We start from the raw sequence: 21,552 nt of genomic DNA, 5'->3' as shown, positions 1-21,552 counted from the left end.
TTAATTTGAACATGTGTTTGCCTCCCCCAACCTTGTTGTTATTCAGATGTTTCCGGTTTTGTTTGACCAGAGCCAGACAGCACACAAATTACCAACACAGGTATTGCCACTGTTCTGTCAAAGCACAAATTTAATTACTCCTGCTGTGAAAGTGTACCAGTCTGTGCTGCAGTTGTTTCATTAATTTGGTTTAATAGTTCCAGTTGTATGTTGCATGCTGTGATGAAAGCCATTTGTCCTCCAGTTGCCTCTGCAGCACTGACTGATGGTGCTAATGCCATGAATTTGTTATGCTGAAGAAGTACAAACCCCTGAAAAAATTAACCATGTCCATTTCTTACAATTTTATGAAAGTTCCATTATCAAGCTTCAGACTTCCTATACTAAGATTTAGTTGAATATTAATAAATATTTATATACAGAGCACAAAATGTTTATTTCCTGGAGCCAGATCAGTAAAGCCAGAATTTCAATTTTCAAAGTAATTTGTCCTGTGTTCCTAGGGGCAGCTGTTTACATCCAAAACCTGTAACTATATAGGGCCTAGATAGCAAAGGGAGTTCAAGCATGCCAAGGGGCAGAAGATGAAACACCAGTAAAATTGGAAGAGCTGTTTTCTCACTTCCTTGCTATCACATGTACAACTTCACTGTGAGATGAAATTAGTACAAGTACACTGCTCCCTTTTAAGTTCTAGCTACAGCTGTTTTCCTTTTGTATTAGCAAACAAAGTGGGAGATAGCTCTACATGAGCCCAGGTATTTATGGGTTTTTAGAGTCATACTTACAACCCTGAACAGATTCAGAATGACAGAACTTGGCAGCAGTAAAACTGATTAACTGTTGCTATCCATTGAACTGCATCTAAATGAAGCTACTTTGGGAAGAGGTAAAAGAGGAATGATGAAACACCCACTACTCATTTTTCATCAATGACAATAAAGCTTTGCATGATTTATCCTCAAACAGTTCTAGAAATAAAACCAGTCCAGTAATGAGTAAACCTGTTGTTTCTATCCTTCTTCCTCTATCAACACTCACCGAAGGGTTTTTTTTTTTTGACTCAAGCAAGGTAGTCACAGCAAAAAACAATCAGAACATGACCTGCTATCAAACAGTGGCCAGTAAAGAGCTTCTTCTGCCCTATGTAACATAAGTAATGCTGAGCTGGTGTTTGTAACACTTCCCTCACTTTTGAAATCTTTCAAAGAAACTGTGAATTAGTTCTGGTCTACCACTTGTTTCTTGCTGATTGTTTCACAGGCAAGGCACCTTACTAAACAATTTTACTCTACCACTCTCAGATCATACTGAGGATCTTTTGAGTAAGTGTGCTCAACTGTGGTACTACAGACAAAGTTCTGGGAAAAACCCTCACTTGGCTGAATGTGTATGCCCCTGGGAAAAAACCCTTTTTAACCCTCATCAATCAAGAAGAGGACAAGGAGAAAAAAACTGAAGCAACTGGATGCATGGAACACAGTTCCTTTAAATCTTCAGACTGAAACTTCATACTTAATATATTTAACATATGAGAATTACTGGAGGCTAAATTAATTGGTTAATATTTAATTAATTTGTTTAAAAAGTGACAGACCTCTTAAAATGAGAATCTGTGGGCCTTCCCCATAAGGAACAATGGAAAATTACCCATTAAATTTTATTGCTGCATTAGTTATGTTTTCCCTATACATTCAGGAAGTATTTTCTATGAATAGTTACACCTGTCTAAGAAAAGATGCAATAATACTTCTGAAACAAGCCTTGAAATCACCAGTGCTAAACTGTTTTATTTCCAACAACTAGCCATTACAGTATGTGAAACAAAAAGTGTCCAGAATAAATAGCAGAAGATGAAGCATCAGGATACTACCGTCTTCGCTACTGCTGTGGCCCCTTAATGTTTCCTGCTTTTCGACCTTCACTCTTCAGATTCCCCAGGCCTACGGATATCATCAATCTTCAGGATCATTCTAACAACCTGAGTCGCCAGAGAAATCTGCTGCTTCTTACCAATCAAGGTTTCTATAACATGCTGCTGCTTCATATCTGCCAAAAGGAAGCAGGAGAATTAGACACCCTCATGAAATCTAGATATAACACTTAACCTCTAAGTGTTAGTAATTAGTAATGGTAAATTCCAGTAGTAATTTCAAAGAACATTTTGAAATTACTACTCTTAGCCACTGTGGTTTACAAACATAACTTGCAGAAACTAGAGTTTTACATCTGGGTTCTTACCAAAGATCCTAGGACATTAAGATACAACTCTTTTCCCAACTAGATTGCGCTTTTCAAAAAGTAATGCAGAATGGTGGAAAGCTAAATTTCCATACACATACATTAAAAGCACCCTAAAGGCTGAGCAAATGCTGAAGAATTGAAAGATCAAATGCCACAAACAGGAACCTAATCAACAAAGGGTTATGAATGTACAAATTACAACTTACTACATTATTTTCTCAAAAAACCAACAGAGCAAATAAGAAGGTGAAAAGTATAGATCCAGTTGAAAATAAGGTTTCATACACTGGCTTCTTAGTCTTCATGTATTTGCTCCTGGTTTATATATGCAGACATATTGGTGTGAACATCATTGTCTACAAATATTTCCAGCCTTTTGCTTACTTCTTTCACAAGCTGTTTCTCAAAACAACTGTTTTTACGACTCCAGTGTAACCTGGATCACTAAAACTGCAGTATTTAAAGCACAGCTTCCTTGCCTCATCCTAAGAGCAGCCTTCTTTCCTGTACTATCAGTCAACATCTTTAACTAATCTTGCCACCAAACAGAGGCTGTGAGACAACTATGCATTTTCCTCCTGGTAGACATACATATACTCTCCTCCAAGCACATTCCCATTTATTATGACAAGGCACAAGAATTAGAATAAACCACTGTGGGTTTAAAAAAAACCCACAGTGAGCATTTTGACCTTCTGAGAAAAAAGAGCTTTTATGCTCCTCCTTCTCCATGCTGCAGTTCTTACCATTTGTTCCTTTCTGCAAACAGTCAATGCCCAAAGCAGGATTATTTTCTTTCACCTGCCTCGCCCGCACTTCGGTCATTGTCTGTATTGGATTCATACCACTGTTCTCCGAGAGAGCCATGGGAATTACCTCCAGGGCATCTGCAAAAGCTCTCACAGCATACTGCTCCAAAGATGGGCACTAGAGGAAAAGAAATTCAAATTCATAAGCTATTAAACTCCAATGTTAGTAAAATAGATTGTCATACTAGAGATAAAATACATACACACAACATGCAGATTTTATTTGGAATATAGTACAAATATCTCTGAATGGTAACTACTTGAAAATTAGAAAAATTAAACTGCTCCTAGCACAGAAGGAAAAAAATAGTGGTACCTCTGAATGGTAACTACTTGAAAATTAAAAAAAAATTAAACTGCTCCTAGCACAGAAGGAATAGTGGTAATGACTTTGTATTTACAGAGTCAGGAAGGATAACTTCTAACACTGGTTATCAGGGAATGTCAGAAAGCACATGTTACGGAACTTTCTGAAAAATCTTTGAAGTTCTTCTGGAATCTCTTAAGGCAGGCTCAATCTTTCATACACTAAAGAAAATGTTAACTGTTCCTTTCTTACCTTATCTGCTGCCTCACTGACTGCCAAGGCACAAGATATTTCAGCTGCGCCACCACCGTACACAATACGATTGTCACGAACGAGATTCCGGATTACACACAAGGCATCGTGAAGAGAGCGCTTTGCTTCTTCGATGATCTGGAATTACAGAACAGCGTGTGTTTGACAATACACACATCCAAAGGCTGTGAAGATGTAGTTCCTAATAGAGATGTGGAAACTGCAAATAAACTCTTAAGATTTTTTTATGGCTCCAATGCAGCTCTACTATTGCTATGTTATACTTCTTAAAAATAAAGAATGTTAGACATCCAGTGGCAAAGAATAAAAATATGCACAAAAATACACTGTTATTTGTTGAACCTCTGATTTGAAGTAACAAAAACTTACATGAAAAGGTTCTCCATCTTGCATATTTACAAGACACAAAACACTGAACTTGAAATGCCAACATTATTGTCAGACTGCAGTTTCTGTCCACTTCTCACTTGAACAGATGTAGGAGATTTAACAACAATGCTAACTTTTAAAGCAGTATTTCTGCTTCCTTACGAGAAAATTTCAGACTACAGTATGCTTTTTGTTTCCAAAGGTTTTTCATTTAAAATAGGACTTGACCTATAGTAAATGTAACTTAACATTAATAGTGCAACCAAAATCCAGTTTAAGTACATAAGCATTCAAAGCAGTCTCATTTCAAGGGGAGTGGGGGATATAGGGTGTGGGGATATACAGTTTACAGTAGTTTGGGGGTTTTATTTGAAATTATCTTAACTAGACTAAATCAGAAGTGATACAACTAGGTCTACAATAAAACCAAATCTGTCAAAGATGCTAATATATCTTTACTCATAAAAGTGACCCTCTCATGAGAAAAAATAAATTAAGAGCATCCACAGGTAAAAGCATTTCTGTATTTATGAACTGTACGGTCTAACAGAGAGAAAAGTAAAGTTTTAGTTTAAAACCACAGGATGCAAATCTAACAAGTTACTTCTGACACACGGTCCTGACTGCTTACAAGCCTTACCCCTTTCCTATTTGCCCACAAAGCAAGGAAAATGTAGACAAAGTCAAGAAGAGTGTACTAATATGCTTTACAAAGAAACTACACATTCTGCAACTCCGTATCAAAGCAAGCATCTCACCATTTTATTTCCTCCTCTAATGAAAATGGTCACAGCTCTGGAGTTCTGACACTGCTCGATGAGGAGCATTCTGTCCTTGGTTGTTCCAAAGGAAATCTCTCGGACGATGCCCGCAAAGCCCAGTTTCTCTGCCGTGAGCTCGCAGAAGCGAGGCACGATGCGCCCTCCCGTCGCAATGGCGATTAACTGAGTTAAACAGACACGAGTTACTTGAACAGGATTTTTCCATGGTGTTTTTCAGAACATAAAACTAGTGGAAAAGCATCTGAGAAATGCCTACTCCAAAAGGTTATCTTCCCATCACTTCAAAGTACTTCAGCCAATGTTTTCCTTCTGCCAGCAGCAGGACTAAAGCAGAAACTTTCCCAGACACCTAAAACTTTTGTTAAGTAATATACATATGCTCCAATTAGAAACCATAATCCCCTCCATGGTAGGTTTTTCTCACAAATCCCCAGTGATTCTTCTCCAATACCCACCCATATACACAATTATGCAGTGATACCCAGAAAGCCTGAACTTTTAGCTGGTACAGCCTATTACTTGATAAATGTTTTAACAACTGGTACAAAGCCCAGTTTTACTTACTTCTATTTCAGGTCCACCAACCCAACGCACAGCGGGCAGCTCATTCTGGAGCAGCAAGTGATTTGCCTCATCATCAAAACCCCACTGGCAAATGGCAAGGTTTGCACCAGTGTCTTTTATCTAAAAGAAACATAAATCATCAACCATCTGATCAGAACTAACAAAAGACTGAAAAACACTCTTCATGGTTTTAATTCTCTCAATTTTCTCAAAAGACAATTCTCAAGAAGAACCCTCTGGCACACACAGAGATCAAAACATATTTTAAACCAAGCCGGTATCTCTTTCTTACATTACATTATCTTTGATTCACAGCATTACAACTGCTTGTATGTTGCTTCCCACCAGGATTACCAGCTCATTTACAGGAATAAATCAATGCACTATGATGTTTTTTTATAAAGGCTATGAAAGAAAAAGAAATCAGAAAGAATCCTAAAGGCTACCTGCTTCACCATCTCTTCAAACTTTTCTTTTTCATATTTCTGCAGTGCCTTGTAATCATCCACAGATGTGACATCAAGCTTGTGTTTGGTTTTAGGCTTAGGTGGTTCAAATGGACAAGTAAGGATTGCAATTTTAGCATCTTTTAGCTCCTGGGAAATTAAAAAAAAAAAAAAAAAAGGATGATTTTGACCTTATTAATATATCTTTCTTGTATTTGCAAAACATACAGATGTATCTTTATAAGCACAAACATATAAGATAACGTGAAGATTTAACTTATTCTAAAGTTAACTAAATATAACTAAATAATTCTGTCAATAGTCTCAATAAACCACTTAGAACAAATTCCATAGCTCCAAGACACTGTTTAAGTCCTTAACAATCTTTACCAGTCATGCCTTTTTAGGGTTTAATGTTTAAAAAACAAAAGAAAAATTCAATTAAACCATCCCTATCCACTGTGACCAGTGAGAATACTACTTGTCTTTGTAACAACTTTTCAGCTATTACATGACTTATTTTCCACTAGTCTTCCTTTCTACAGGATAAACATTGTTACCTGCTAGATAAATATTTTAGAACAGTAGAAGTTTTCTTGAAGTACACTGCAGAAAGACTTGGAGACCTTACCTACATCAAACATAAAACAAGGACAGTTTCTGGGGTGTTCCAAACAGGACAACATGGCAATTCATAACAGTTAAGTAAGAATCTTGGCACTGCATTGCACTAAGCATATTAAGCATACCACACACCGTGGATAATTATCTCTATATAACACAGAATCCTGCACCTGTCCTCAGTTAGCAGTAGAGTAATTCCTCCCTTCCAGCACAATTTCTCCGTATTTTTGTAAATTCGGACTTCATTTCTACCAGTAAGAAAACTTTCATGTTCCTTGCCCCTTCCTCTGTTGGTCTATTGGTGAAAAGCCAAGCTAAACCACAAGACTGTGTAAATACTTAATAAACGCCAGGGCGACATTTGAGGTAGGCTAGAAACTCTTATTTAAGCCATTACACACAAGAGAAGCACAAGGACATCACTTACTTTAGGCATCTGTGGATGACTGAAATCTTTATCCACAATCACTCCTTTAACCAACTGTGTATCTTCCAGTCTACCACCCACTTTGCCTTGCACTTTGATCAGCTCAAAATCAACATCTTTACGTTCCATGTCTGCTACTGTCAGTACAGCATTCACAGCAATCTCTGCCATTTGCCGGTGACAGCGGTTTACTCTACGTTTGAAAAAAATACAATCAAGTTGTACTTCATTTCCACCATTTGGAAGAAAAAGGTGATTCTATCAATCGCTCAAACAGCAAGAAGTACCACTACAGTAATCAAATTTTGCTAAAAGAGGGGATCCTGCTTGTTTGTTCACAGAAACAGAAGGTGCTGGCTATGGCAGAAAAGCGAACACACAGTATGGCTGGTGTGAGGAACCTTTGGCAATGGAGTCTCAACACAGATTTGGAACAAGGCAGAACTATGCTACTAAGGAACATTCAAGAAACAGAAACCACTCCTAAGAGAACTCTGCAAGGGAAGCCCTTCCAATGTTTTAATTTATACATTTACACATAGAACCCAAAAATGAAAAAGAACTTCTGGAACCATCCTAAGTTAAATTTTTTTTAGCGGCAAAAAACTAAAAAGATGACACATTATTATTTTGAACAGATTCACATTACTTTTGGAACCTGCTATGATGCAGAAACCTGGAACTAACAGGTTAGAATGAAATGGTATTTAACTTCATGGATTTGACCCTCTGGAGATGAAGGATTCACAATTTCTTATCCTGAGACAGGAGTCCATGGAGGAACTAGCCAAAACAAAACACAGAAGAGCCTTCAGCAGCACTACAATAAGACAAACAAAACACCAGGATTTCTTCTTTCCACGCAGAGGGTTTTCATTAAATATTCATTTAATATTCAGTTTTTGTGACTTACACTTTAGAGCCCAGAGTTGTCTTTGCTGTCTGGATCAGAGGCTCAATGTTCTGTGGATCAACTGGGAAGCTGTCACTGATTTTGTCTAGATGCTCAATAGCAATGCGTGCTGCCTGCTCATAACCATCTGCTATTCTGATGGGGTGAATGCCTCGGTCCAGCAGCTGCTCAGCCTGTTCCAGTAATGCCCCAGCCAGAACTATTAAAAAAAAACCCAATTATTCTTGATTGGACCATAATTTTAAGTACATTAACAACAGATTAAAAAACACATTTTCTGATTTTTCTGCAACATTTTTACAGTTCAAGGTTTCCTAAATAACAAAAAAACATCAAAACCCCTACTTGCTTTGCTTATCAAGAAAACCACATTATGTTAAGACCAAAATGAAGCACAGGCATCAAGGCAGGACAAGGAGACTACAGAAGGAAATTATGCAAAATAAATTTTGAAAGTATCAAAGGGGCTGTCCGCACTATCTTAAAATGTAACCAAACTTCAAAAAGACACAAAAGACTTCTTCCTGATTAGAAGACTTCTCATACAAGAACTGACAGGAATACTACAACAATAAATACTCCAAAGAAGTGCTACAGAAAAGCTACTGTTATTTCTCACAGGTTTTTTTAATAGCTGAAGCAGCTTGATTTTTAACTTGAAAAAGGAAACTACACTTAAAACACCTTCTTACCAACAACTCCAGTAGTTCCATCCCCAATCTCATCATCTTGAGATTTAGCCAGCTCCACCATAAGTTTGGCTATCTGGTGATCCACATCCATCATATTCAGGATGGTAGCACCATCATTTGTCACAGTCACCTCACCATCCTTGTCCACCATCATTTTATCCAAGCCTAAAAAACATATGTTCAAAGAGTGAAGGAAAATTTTGAAAATTCCCCCACAACAAGTACTAAGAGAGAGCCAATAAAAGTTTTTCATTGTTACCATTGGGCCCAAGGGATGTTCTCAGAGTACTTGCTACAGCCTTTGCTGCCATTATGTGAGACTGTAAAACAAAGGATAACAAAGACAGAAGTTAAATCATTATCATGCATTCTGAAATCACAATATTAAGCCACAGAAAACACAGCCAGTAGCGCAAATGCTGTAATTTAATTGACAACAGCTATGACTGAAAAAGAATCAGTATGTGATTGGTCTTATGACAGAAACATTTCCCATGCCTTTTCTTGCATTGCTTGTGCTGGCTCTGCTAAAGCCTGCAAAGCACAGCAGCCAAATGACAGCCCTAACACACAAAGCAGGGAGGAAGAGAAGCCGGCAACGCTAAAAAGAGAAGGCAGTGCAATTTTACCCACCACAGAATCATCACAGGATGGTTTGGCTTGGAAGGGACCTTGAAGATCATCCAGGTCCCACCGCCTGTCAGGGGCAGGAACACCTTCCACTACACCAGGATGCTCATTCAACCTTGCCCTGAACACTGCCAGGAATGGGGCATCCACAACCTCTCTGTTCCAATGTCCGCTCCCATCTTCCGTCGGGATTTGCACCACCCACACTCAGCCCCGGCTTTCCTCCAGCGGCCGAGCTCCAGGCGGCCGTCTAGGGGAGGGGGCACTGGGGAGCGGGACAGGAGCCACGGGGAGGGTCACGGCCCACGGCGGCCACGGCCCCAAAGCCCCGCAGCTCGGGGGCGGATCCTCGCCGTGCCGCGGATTCCCAGCCCCGGGGCGACGCCTTCTCTCTTCCTCCATCTCTCTCCCGCTTACAGGCCTATTCCAGGCTCCATCCGCCTCGCCCCAGGGGTTCCATCCTCCCGCCGCTCGCGGCAGCATGGTGCGGTACAGCACAGCATGGCATGGCATGGTACAGCATGGCATGGCGCGGTACGCTGCAGCACAGCAAAGCATAGCATAGCATGGCATGGCGCGGCGCGGCCCAGCCAGCGCGGGCCCGTGGGCGGCCCCGGCAGCCGCCCCGCTCGCTCACCTTGAGCGCCTCCAGCCCCATGAGGCGCGTCTTGCGCTCCTGGTCCTTCAGGATGAGGAAGGGCCGCCCATACTCGTCAAACGCCAGAGTCCCCATGGCCGACATGGCTGCACCGCCCGCTCCGACCACCGCCGCCCGCGCGCACCGCCCGGAAGTCGCCGCGCCCGCCGCGGCACCGCGCGCCGCCCCGCGCCTGCGCGGTCGCTGCACCCGCGCCTTATTTCACGGGCGGGAGCTTTGTGGCGCCCCCGGCGGAGCCTTCTGGAAGCCGGCCGGGCGGGGGAGGAGCGCGGCCGCAGGGCCCGGCTCTCGGGGGCGGGAGCGAAGGAGGAAGCGTGTACCGAGCAGGTCGGCGGTGGGCTGCGCCGGGTGATGTGAGGGCGGAGGAGAGAAGACAGACACACGGTGGAAAAGTGTGCGCGGCGCTTCTCTCCGGAGCGCTTTCGGAAAGGTTTCGGTCCCCTGCACCTTCACAGCGCAGTGGTACTGCCCTGCCCTGTGACTGCTGCAGGCCGAGCATTAGGCTGGGTTGCTCGTTGGCGAGCTGGGGTGTGTGCTGGGTGTCGCAGTGTCCCAGGGAAAAGCTCCTCCGCGAAGGAGGAGCAGTAGCTCCAGGACGTGCTCCCGTGGCCGGAGGTGCCCCCTGCGCCGCCCTGGAGCTGCTGCCCGCCCGCCTCTGCGGGGCCAGGGCTTTATATGGGAACCGCATTCCTGCCCCCTCGTGCCTCAGCTTTTCAGCAGCTGTAGCGTTTCCTTGGGATCGCCTGAAGCGTAGGGTGGTTTCTTTTTTCATCTCTTACGTCGTAGCTCTTTGCTACAAGACACGTATTTGTCTCAAATGGGCGAAAACACTGTCTGTCCGTCCGCAGGCGCGATGTCCCAGGAGGTCCCGCAGGAGGAGGGCTCGGGCGGCTCCCGGAGGAGCGGCTGGGGCCTGCTGGTCACGGCCGGTGTGGGGGGCACCTTGGTGGCCCTCTATGCTGTGGCCACCCCCTTCGTGACCCCGGCCCTGAGGAAGGTGTGCCTGCCCTTCGTTCCTGCCACCGCCGCTCAGATCCAGAATGTGCTGAAAATGTTGGAAAACAGAAGTGGCTCCCTGGTTGACATCGGTAGCGGGGATGGCCGCATTGTAAGTTATGGATGTTGCCGCTTAAAAAAGTGCCCAAGTGCTGGGGCTGCGTTTTCTCACATTTAAAAATGTGTTGTCTTTGGCATCCGATGGTTGTGTTTGAGCCTTACAGAAAGGATCAAATCTGAGAGAGGTTTACATTCAGTTTTGATGAGTAATAAATAGTTTTTTCTGCAGTCTTACCTGTAGCTTGACCAAGGTAGTGGACAAAATGTCATTGTGGTGACTGGAGGGAATCACAGTGCGTTTGCTTGAAAAGATACAATCAGAGTCTTGGTAATGATTGACAGAGAGCTGCGATTCCACACAGAGGTGTGTAGCTGCAGCAAGTGAGGCTGTGAGATGTTTAATGTATGAAGGTGATAGAATTGCAAAAAGAACCAGGCAATGAGCGATGGATTATAAAAATAAAAATACTGATGTGGTTAGAGCTGTAGTCTTCAAACCTTTCTGCAGTGCTAGCTCCCCTACTTCCAAATCCATGTGGTGAAACTAGAATAAACACCAAGAGAAATGGTGAGAATCATGAAAGAAAAAGTGATGCTGTGTCTCCACGGTATTGCTTGAGCCCCAGTTTGTGAAATGTGGTGAGGATATAGTGGGAAATGGTGTGGTTTGGTTTTTCTTTTGTTGCTGTGATGTTTTGTGTGCTTCTTCATAACATCTGATTCAAGTCAGAGTTAGCAACATGGTGGTGGTTTTTGATGGAAACACATGTGTTCTTGAGTGCTACCTTTGTCCGTGTTTTATGTGAATAAGTCAACTATTTGTCCATGTAAAAAAAAAATTGATTTGGAACCCCAAGTCTGTGAAGATTGCTGAAATTGTGCCTGGGTAGGAAACAGACTAAGAAACTTAGGCATGAGATAACTGCAGTTTCTGATGCCCTCTCTGTTCATCATTGTGGCTGCTGACTCTCATCAGGGGTGTTTAATTTCAATAGGTACTGTGTCATTAATTCTGATAGATAGGTGCCTAAATGGAGACTGAAGACTATTTGGAAAGCCAGGTGCCTAAAAATGAATGCTTAGTGCTTTCTTGATGCATCTGTCCTGAAAAAGTGTCTTCAAATGCTTCTAATTATTTAGCACTTACTCAGATGTAGTCAGTGGATAAATGAAGATATTTACCACATTTCCAAGTGTGGTAAAAATGTCAGATTCTTTTGGTGAATTTACAAGTGCTCTGTGTGTGATGGAAGATGCATTATTTTAGCAGCATGAAATATACAGTCCAGGTAAAGCTGTTTGAGAAGTTCTGTTAAGTGTACTTTGATTTCACCTTGCTTGTTTTGAAGTTGATAGTTCATCAGGCAGTTGCTGATCAGAAGTTCACAGTAGCCTTTTAAATTTTGTCTTAAACCTTTATTCTGGAAATCAGTGCATTTTTTTTTCAATGTAGATCACAATTGCTTTCACACTCTTTCTATTGGTATGTCATTTTGGCTCTGATTCAGGGGCTGCTCAAGTGCCTATCCCTCACTGCTTTTCAAATAAGTGGTCTAATTTTGAGCATTTTTCTTGTGAGTTTCACTGTTCTCTCTGTCATCAATGTTGGTTCTCTTTAATTCCAAGACACTGTAATGAATGTGTTAAATTAAACTTTTATATGGATCATAGGCAAGCTCACAGCTTTGCCCTGTGAATGTTTGTTTTCATTTTGCTCGCCTGACTATATTTCAGTCAGGACTAGTAATAATAGTAAAATGTAGTTTTGAGGTTTTTTTTCACTATACAGCTGATCTGTTGGGCATTAAACCCAGGGTGACTTAGGAAAGTGCTTTCCTTTGATTTATATTTTAAATAAAACTGTGTGCTTCCCTTTAGGTGAATAGACTTTTATGTTTCAAAGTGAAGATTTATTTTCTTCCTTGTAGGTGATAGCAGCTGCAAAAAAGGGATTCCAGGCTGTCGGTTATGAATTGAATCCCTGGCTCGTCTGGTACTCCAGATATCGTGCCTGGAGAGATGGAGTACATCAGAACACCAAATTTTATATTTCAGACTTATGGAAGGTGGGTAGTGAATTATGTAAGAATGGATCTGGGATGATTGTGAGATTTTATAAATTTGGAAATACTTTCAGGAAAGAGCTGAAATGCAGTCTGACCAGAAGGTGCTACACTGGGCTTTGAGCAGAGTACTTGTGCTGGGAATCTTTGAGCTCAGTATGCTGTTCTGCTGCTTTTGTGCTTTATCCAAGTGCTTCCTCTGTCAATAGAGGCTCCTTGAGCAAGCCTGGGCCTGATGAATTATGCGGGAGGGTTTTTTTGGCTGTGGGGTTGTTTGTGTTCTGAGAGGAACATAGGAGAACTTCATGGCACTGAGTGAGAACTCAGTCATTAGAATGCCTAGGAAATTTTTATAGCTGGCTAACCTTTAACAAAAGAAAGGGTGAACTTAAAGCATGCATGATTTTATCATATACAGGAGTTGTGAAAATATCCTTTCTCTTATTAATAAAGTCAGGTAGGTATTTTCTAAATTAAAGCTTTCTGTGCTTCTATAATTGCTGTTCCTTATTGTTGGCCAGACAGTAGAAGTTTTTTGCTGTTCAGCAGTATAAAGTTTTCTTTACGTGGAAATTTTTGTGATGAAAAGTTGGTAAGGGATCTCCTTACGTATTTTTGGTCTAAATCCCTGTTGAAAGAAGTGCAGCTAGAGGGATTAGGAGAAAAGAATGGTGAGGATTTCTCTAACTATAAATGCCATTTTCAATAAGATTTGTTCTCAAATTTTATTTTAGGTTTCTTTTTCCCATTATAGAAATGTTGTTGTTTTTGGAGTACCTCAAATGGTAAGTTTACTATTTATTTTTTAAAATTATATTATTATATTTTATTTATTAAACCGTTTAATTATTTGTTACAATGTTTAATTATTTTAATGCCAAGGCATTCAGTGTTAATATATTAATCTGCAAAATGAATCAACTGGCAGATGGTCAAAGGTAGTCAGTAATAATTATAGAATCATGGATTATTAAGGGTTGGAAGGGACCTTAAACATCATCAAGTCCCAAGCCTCCTGTGCATGGGATACCTTCCACTAGACCAGATTGCTCAAGGCCTTACGCAACCTGGCTTTGAACACTGCCAGGGTTGGGGCATCCAGAAACTCCTTGGGCAACCTGTTCCAGTGTCTCACCACCCTCACAGTAAAGAATTTCTTCCTAATGGCTAACCTAAATTTCCCCTTTCATTTTTCCATTCTCCACTGTCCTGTCTCTACGGTTCCTGATGAAGCAACCTTCTCCAGCTTCATTAGGTGCTTCCTCCCTGTAGGCTCCCTTCTGATGCCGTTGTTGGGGCGGTCACGACACAACGAAGAGATTAGAAGTAGTTTCATTTGGTAACTCTTTAATACGAAATATGTCTGAATTTTTATACACTTTGTGATAGTTTATACTTCTTCTACTTTAACTATTGGCCACAATAAATCAACATAACACCATTGGTGAAAAGTTACAGTGACTTAACTAACTTTCTAAAAATACTCTATCTAGCTGCGAAGTTCTCGTCTTTCTTCTATTCCTCACTTCTCTTAGTGTCCTTAGTTACAGCCTTGAAGACAGCTCCTTATCAGATACTTCTTTGCTTCTTGCTCCTTCAGCTAACAGGCTCACTGTTAGCTCCTTCCACATTCTGATATTGGAAGGCTGCTGCTATGAGGTCTGCACGCAACCTTCTCTTCTCTAGTTCCAACCCCCCTGCCATGAGCAGGGACACTTTTGACTAGACCAGGTTCCTCAGAGCTCCATCTAACCTGGTTTGAACAATTCCATGGCTGGGGCATCCATGACTTCTCTGGGCAACCTGTTCCATTGCCTCACCACCCTCATATGAAGAATTTCTTCCTAATACCCAATCTAAACCTACTCTCTTTCAGTTTGAAGCCCTTCCCCCTTGTCCTGTCACTACATGTGCCTGTGGAAGGTCCCTCTCCATCTTGTAGGCTCCCTTCAGGTACTGGGGGCTGCAGTTAGGTTCCCCTGAAGCTGTCTCTTTTCTAGGCTGAACAAACCCAATTCTGTCATCCTGTGCTTCTGTATTGCTTGTTCCTTTGCTAAGGCAGGCGTGAGATGAAGTGAGCGAAAAGCTTTTTGTGATGCCATACCATACAGAGTACACTGAAAACATTTCTGCAGCAGTAACAGGAGGCATAATAAACCTTCCTATTCTGTGCTTTTTTTGTTTGCTTGTTTATTTTTTCAACGGCACCAGAAGTAAATCTCTACTTCAGATTCCAATTGTGACCCGTATTGGAAACTGAAATGGGTAGGGGTGGGAATTAGTGAGCACCAGGATATTCCTCATGCTGCCAGCCCTGGGTGCTCTTTTGCCCGAGTTCCGGCAGGGGGCACTGGGAGCGTTTGGATTTGCGGTCAGGAGTTCCATCGTTGCACCGAGGGGAAAAGTCCTGGTGAGGAAAGCTGGCTCAGTAAACTAGGAATAAACAAATGCCTTGGGAAAATGTGATGAGTAAACCCAGCAGAAGTACTGAATTAACTTTTAAACGTAATAAAGCAGGATACATTAGTAACAGCTGTGGTAGAAAGGGTAGCTGTAGGGCTCAGAATAACTTTTGTAGATCCAGTAAATACTAGATTAAATTCTTTCAGCAAAAGTACTGTCATAAATGCAACAGATGCAAACATATGAACCTCTGTATTTCCTGAGCATTTGTTTGCTTATGATCCCCTTTGAATTTACTTTGGAAGTTGTTAATGCTCAGCCTCCTGAATGACTAAATTAATTTTCTAGAAACCTTAATGCATTTTTTTTTCTTTTTTTACTGAGGAACAATAGGTCTCTTTAGCTTTTGCAATAATGCTGGCCTGATTTAATGCTTTCACACAGTGCTTTTATTTCATATCCAAGATTAGCTTTAAAAACCTGCATTTATTGATCTTCAGGGAAGACTAAGACCTCTCTTGTTCTTGCAAGCATCTGGGGGGAAGGTGTGTTTGTTTCTGACTTATTGCAGAGAGAGACGTACTTGTTCAGGGTAGGATGATGGAATTCTTGCCAGGTGTTCATGTTTGCAGCTCCTGTGTATTTTAACTGATTAAATACTGTACAAAAGGTTTACTAAAGTATGTATCTGTGTTGACACACCAAAAAATTCCCCCATACACTGGCTTCACATAAAATACAGTATGATTTGAACACCTAATGTAACTGATATATTTAGCTTAAAAACTAGTTTGACTAGTTCAAGGATATAATTCTTTTTGGCTAAACTTAGCTGAACTATTTATGATTTTTTCTAATTTGTGCTAATATGGATATGCAGTGTCACTACTTTTCATAATTGCTTCTGAAAATTAGTATATAGTCTATATTTGTGTTTTCTGTAAAATTTTTTTTCTGGTGTCTCAACTCAGTTTCAGATAACAAAATGGGCTTATTCTTCTAGGTGGTTGAAGGTGCTAGTAGGCTTATTCTAGTTGTTTAAGGCAGCCAAAATTTTAAAAAGCGTTTGCAGTGTGGATGAAATCAGAGCCTTAAAAATATCTGGAGGTAACTCTTTGGTATATTAGATCTATGACTGTAATTTTCCTAAAATATTCCATTGTTAGCTTAATGTAGCTATAATTGGATATTATATCAAAGGAACACCCTGATTGTATGTGATAGCGAAAGCGCTTTGCAGCTTTTAGAAAATACCTTTTTTTTAGTCGGTGTTATTTTCTAATAATGTTCTTTCTGGGGTTTGTTTCTTTCATCTTTTTTTGTGAAATGTTATGTATTTTTGTCTTTGTGACTTAAATTCAGCTACATTTGTTAATAACTGCTGTGCTTTTGAATGTTTTAATGTTTAAACATTACATCATGATAACCAAAGCAAATAGTGTTTTACATGTAACAGAAGTAGCCTGTAGAGTTTGCCATTAAAATTAGTCTTCCAGACAGATATAATATGTAAGAATAAAAGGAACTCCAAATGGATGTGCACTGCTAGTCTGCTTAAACTTACCCTCTAACGTTTCCAAAGGACAAAAGTGGCTAAATCTGTTAAGTTTCTTTTTTTTTTTTCCTTAGAACATAATCACTATCTGGGATAGAAAGGAAATTTCTTTTAAGTCTACATGTGTTAATTTATGTCTCACTTAGTCCGTGTTAGAATTTGCAAAGCACTTACTAGAAAAAGAGCATCTATCTGGTCAGGGTGTTGCTCTGTTCTGGAAAAGTAGTGATATTTCCCCTGACTTTCATGTCCTCTCAATTTTTGTGAATGGAGGAAAGCTGGACTGTAGGTATTCAACCAAGGAGAGCTGGTATGTGACACAGTTCCCCTCAGCATCCTGCTCTCTACACTGGGGAGAGATGGATTTGGTGGATGGATTATTCAGTGAATAAGGAGTTATCTGGATAGCTGCATTCAGAGGGTAATGGTCAATGTCTCAATGTCCAGATGAAGGTCAGTTACAATTAGTGTCCTTCAGGGGTCTGTATTAGAGCAGTCCTGCTTAATGGCTTCATCAAGAGCATAAAACAGTGGGATTGAGTGCACTCTCAGACAAGTTTGCAGATGCACCAAGCTGAGTGGTGCAGTTGATGTGTCTGAAGAACAGGATGCCATCCAGAGGGACCTGGACAAGAATTGGGCCCATGGGAATATTATGAGGTTTAACAAGCCCAAGTGCCAGGTGCTGGACCTTGGTCAGGGTAGCTCTAAGTACCAACACAGGCTGGGGAATGAACAGATGGAGAGCAGCCCTGCTGAGATGGACTTGGGGGTGCTGGTGCGTGAGAGGCTGGGCATGATCCAGCCATGGGCACTCACAGCCCAGAGAGCCAAATATGTCCTGGGCTGCATCCAAAGCAGTGTGGCCAGCAGGGGAAAGAGGGGATTCTTCCCCCTTCCTCTGCTCTGGTGGGACCCCACTTGGAATACTGCATCCAGCTCTGGGCACCCCATCACAAGAGGGATGTGGACCTGTTGGAGTGGGTTCAGAGGAGCTCCTTTCGTGAAGGCAGGCTGAGAGAATTGGGGTTATTCAGCCTGCAGAAGACTTGACTCTGGGGAGACCTTGTTGTGGCATTTCAGTACTTAAAGGGGGCTTGTAAACAAGATGGGGACAGACTTTTTTAGTAGGGCCTGTAGGGACAAGACAAGGGTGATAGTTTTAAACTAAAACAGGGCAGATTCATATTAGATATAAGTAAGAAAAATTTTACAAATACAACGGTGGAACACTGGAATGGGTTGCTCAGAGAGGCAGTAGATGGGGACTGGATGGGGCTCTGAGCACTTTAAGATGTCCCAGCCCATGGCAGGGGTGTTCAACTAGACTACCTTTAAAAGTCCCTCACAATCCAAAGCATTCCATGATTCTACATTCTCTTTCATGGAATGCTGCTGAAGGGATTCATATTCATTCATGTTAACAGGGTATGGATTCAACTAAGCTCAATTTCAATATTATTTAATGTAACAGTATTTTACCATAGAGTGACAGAAGAATGTTTGCTTTGGGTTGTTGTCTCTGTGATGTTTTGAGTGTCCCAGGATTGGTCTTGGTGTTAGACTGTAAATTTTGAGCCTTTGAGTATCATACAATAGCTCATGAACCTTGGGGTGTCATAAATAGCATAAATTCAGGGGGCTGAACTTTCACTCCCTCAGAGAAGAATTCCACTGAAGAGAATCGGGAATTGGAGCATGCAAAGTCTTTGCCCAGCACTTTTAGTTTAATTTTTTTTTGTTTTTAATTTAAGGGATAATTTATGTGTTTTGATTTAATTTGAATTTGAAAAAAAAAAAACATTTTCTGGTTTTAGCTATTCTTTGTCAAGGCATCAAAGCCACAATATCTATTACAAATACTTTCCTAAGATTTAAAAAAAAAAATAAATTACTCAAATCTTGGATTTCTCTGAAACACCTGAATTAGATTCTACAGAGAATGCTCCTGTTTTTTACTGTTTCTGAGAGGTTTTTCTTGTAACTCAACAGATGCCACAGCTGGAGAAGAAGCTGGAAGAAGAACTTGACTGTAATGCCAGAATCATTGCCTGTCGCTTTCCTTTCCCTTGCTGGATTCCAGATCATACTACTGGAGAGGGAATAGACACTGTGTGGGCCTATGATTTGAAACTTTCTAGAGGATTTGAAACAAAAAGCTTGGAAATTACACCAGAGACAGAATCTTAAACATTGAGTTTGGTTTCTTACAGAAATTTTTAGCTTTGACTGGACCTCTTGAAGATAAGATTAACATGGAGAGAGCCCTGGCATATGAAGATGTGTGTTCACTATAAGAACTGAAGTACATTGGCTGTCTGAAAACATAAAGGTTACTGCAAGGTGTAGTTAAATGGCTTAATATGATGTCCTGGTTTAACTCCATCTAGCAGTGGAGTACCACACAAATGTTCGTTCGCTCACCCTAGTCTGCAGACTTCCCCAGTGGCATGGGAAAGAGAACTGAAAAAAAGGTCGTACCCATGACCATGGACTGAGATAGGAATAGTTTAATAATTGAAATGAATTTACTACTGATAACAACAACAACAACAAGAAGAGAGGAGTAAAACCCAAGAAAGATGAGTGATGCGCAATACCCTTGCTCACCACCCACTGATGGATGCCCACCCCATCCCAGAGCAGTGACTGCCAGCTCTCCCCAATTTATATACTGGACATGATGTTCTATGGTGTGGAATATCCCTTTGGCCAGTTCTGCTCAGCTGTCCTGGCCAGGCTTCCTCCTGGCTTCTTGCACACCTCGTAGTTGGCAGAACATGAGAATCTAAAAAGTCCTTGGCTTGGAGTAAGCACTGCTCAGCATCAACTAAAACCATCAGTGTATTATCAGCATTAGTCTTTTCTAAATCCAAACCAGAGTGCTGTACCAGCTAATAGGAAGAAAATCAACTCCCAGCTGAAAGCAGAATATGTTGTTAGTAAAAATTATGAAAAAGTTTTTATAGAAGAGGAAAACTTCAGTATGGAAAAGGGTTTAGAACACCATTCACTACAGTTAAGGGGAATATATGTATGAGTTCAAATGCTCAAATTTGTGAACTTAATATATATTCTTTCTGACCCTAGAGCATTTGGTATTGGTGTTGGAATGATGTGCAAGTGTCTTCTCAAATGAGCTGTATTTCCAAACTGTCTGAATTTTTTATGCCAAGTACATAGTGCTGCATACACAAAACTGGTCCAGATGGAGTATGATGATGACACCAATGTTTCACATGACGGCCTTGAATGTGTACTTTTAAAAGTATGAAAAATGGGCAAATATTAGAAGTTGTTTGTACATTAATACAAATGCTGCCTTTGATTATATTAATTTTTTTTTTTTAATTTAACTTGTGTTCTGTTTTAGCATCTGCTGGAAAATAAACTCCAAGTAAGTTGGAGAAACTTACTTGAAGTAAGTTACTCCAAGTAAGCCACTCCCCTTCTCCTTTACCTCTTTCAGTTAAGGGAGGGGCAAAAGCAGAAATTGTGGGTTGAGGTAGCAATTTACTGAAAGCACAAAGCAAGAATAAGACATGGCACAGTAACAACAGCAATATAAATAGTAAAAGGATACAAAAAGAAGGTATTTTAATTACAAAAATACACGTTCACCTGTTGAGGTGAACACTCCATGTGTGGAGAATCATGGCTACATTCACCACTGGGAACAAGAATAGTAGACTGTGTCCTCAGACAGAAGTAGCATGATGGCTGGACAGGCAAAATGGCCAACTCCCAGTGGAACACCAGGGTTTTCCTTTGGAAACCATGCCCTCCGCTGATGGCATGTATGGTGCAGAATAACAACCTGGTCACAGTGCTAACTAAGCTCTGACCCCTTTGTACAACTTGTTACAAGAGCACAAAACTGCAGGAGGATGCCCTTACTGAACTCCAACTGGTGAAGGCTGTTGCACATGACCATAAATTTTCCTAATCTTTCTGATTCAGGAAGGGTTTCAAAAGTCTTACTTCTCAGTGAAGTGCCACCATTTCTCCCTGCTCAAACTTCAGATAAAGATACGGATGAGAGTTGTTCACTTGAAAGCTGTCTCTGATTGCAGGGCTAGTTGTTCTGGCTAGTTTGGTTAAATCTGATTCAACTTCATTTAATTGATAGTGAGATGAGAAGGAAAGTTTTCAATCAGACTTGTTTTCCCTTTTTTCATACATCTGATAAGATCTCAGAAACTCATGGTATCACTGTGTGGCTTTTCCTTTTAAGTGAAGCAAGTTCTCCCTGTCCTTTTGCTGATACTGGTTAGCAGTGGAATACTGTCACTGCATTGATGTTTTCCTTTGCTGTCACAGTTACAACACCTTTCTGTTCCATTGTGGTCTGCTTACTTGTTCTATTTATCTGGTTATCAGGTAAAATTTTACTGTTTTCACCCATTAGCAATTAGTCAAAGCTCAGTCAGCCTCCTCTAGGTCCCAGTTAGTGTACAGCCTGTTTGTTAAGCAGTAACTGTGTAAGTTTGTCAGATCTTTGCATGTAGGTTACTCATGGAAAGAAGCTAAAACAAACTGGGCAATTATCACCTGACTTCAAGGCATGTCACCGTGTCCTCTTAGTGTCCACTTGGCCACTCCCGACCAGCTCGGACACAGTGGATGGCAGGGGACACTCCTGTGCCTTGTGGTACAGGAGGGCAGCTAGGGTTGTTAGCCCTATGGCAGAGGAGATGCTGCAGACAACGGCAGAGGAAGAAGGAGCCTCTTGGCAGG

At 41.1% G+C, this 21,552-nt stretch overlaps 2 protein-coding genes across 8 annotated transcripts; one reads left to right on the top strand and one right to left on the bottom strand.

Annotated features, from left to right (window-relative positions):
- Window positions 1-1,764: 1,764 nt before the first annotated feature.
- Window positions 1,765-9,892, bottom strand: CCT5 (chaperonin containing TCP1 subunit 5). The gene is made up of 11 exons (XM_041475999.1): window positions 9,718-9,892; window positions 8,710-8,770; window positions 8,451-8,615; window positions 7,759-7,957; window positions 6,846-7,038; window positions 5,795-5,944; window positions 5,349-5,468; window positions 4,761-4,946; window positions 3,613-3,750; window positions 2,991-3,171; window positions 1,765-2,049 (listed from the first exon to the last, which is right to left on the bottom strand). The coding sequence occupies exons 1-11, from the start codon at window positions 9,820-9,822 to the stop codon at window positions 1,922-1,924; spliced, it is 1,626 nt and encodes a 541-aa protein (XP_041331933.1). The 5' UTR covers window positions 9,823-9,892; the 3' UTR covers window positions 1,765-1,921.
- Window positions 9,836-20,254, top strand: ATPSCKMT (ATP synthase c subunit lysine N-methyltransferase). Of its 7 annotated transcripts, XM_041476007.1 has the most exons (6): window positions 9,995-10,130; window positions 10,587-10,846; window positions 12,723-12,860; window positions 13,612-13,642; window positions 14,091-14,196; window positions 18,808-18,945. In XM_041476007.1, coding segments are annotated over exons 2-6 (531 nt in total). In that variant the 5' UTR covers window positions 9,995-10,130; window positions 10,587-10,591; the 3' UTR covers window positions 18,809-18,945. The 7 variants fall into 7 exon arrangements, with proteins under 7 accessions (XP_041331937.1, XP_041331941.1, XP_041331940.1 ...); XM_041476003.1 differs by lacking the exon at window positions 14,091-14,196 and having other exon boundaries at window positions 9,836-10,065; window positions 13,592-13,642; window positions 18,808-20,254; XM_041476006.1 differs by lacking the exon at window positions 18,808-18,945 and having other exon boundaries at window positions 14,091-15,029.
- The last annotated feature ends 1,298 nt before the right edge of the window (window positions 20,255-21,552 follow it).

Source organism: Pyrgilauda ruficollis, unplaced genomic scaffold (assembly GCF_017590135.1).
Source record: "Pyrgilauda ruficollis isolate IOZ18807 unplaced genomic scaffold, ASM1759013v1 scaffold37, whole genome shotgun sequence".
NCBI classification, from domain to species: domain Eukaryota; kingdom Metazoa; phylum Chordata; class Aves; order Passeriformes; family Passeridae; genus Pyrgilauda; species Pyrgilauda ruficollis.
Note: the sequence above shows the minus strand (reverse complement) of the source record. Positions and strands in the feature narration are given on the sequence as shown.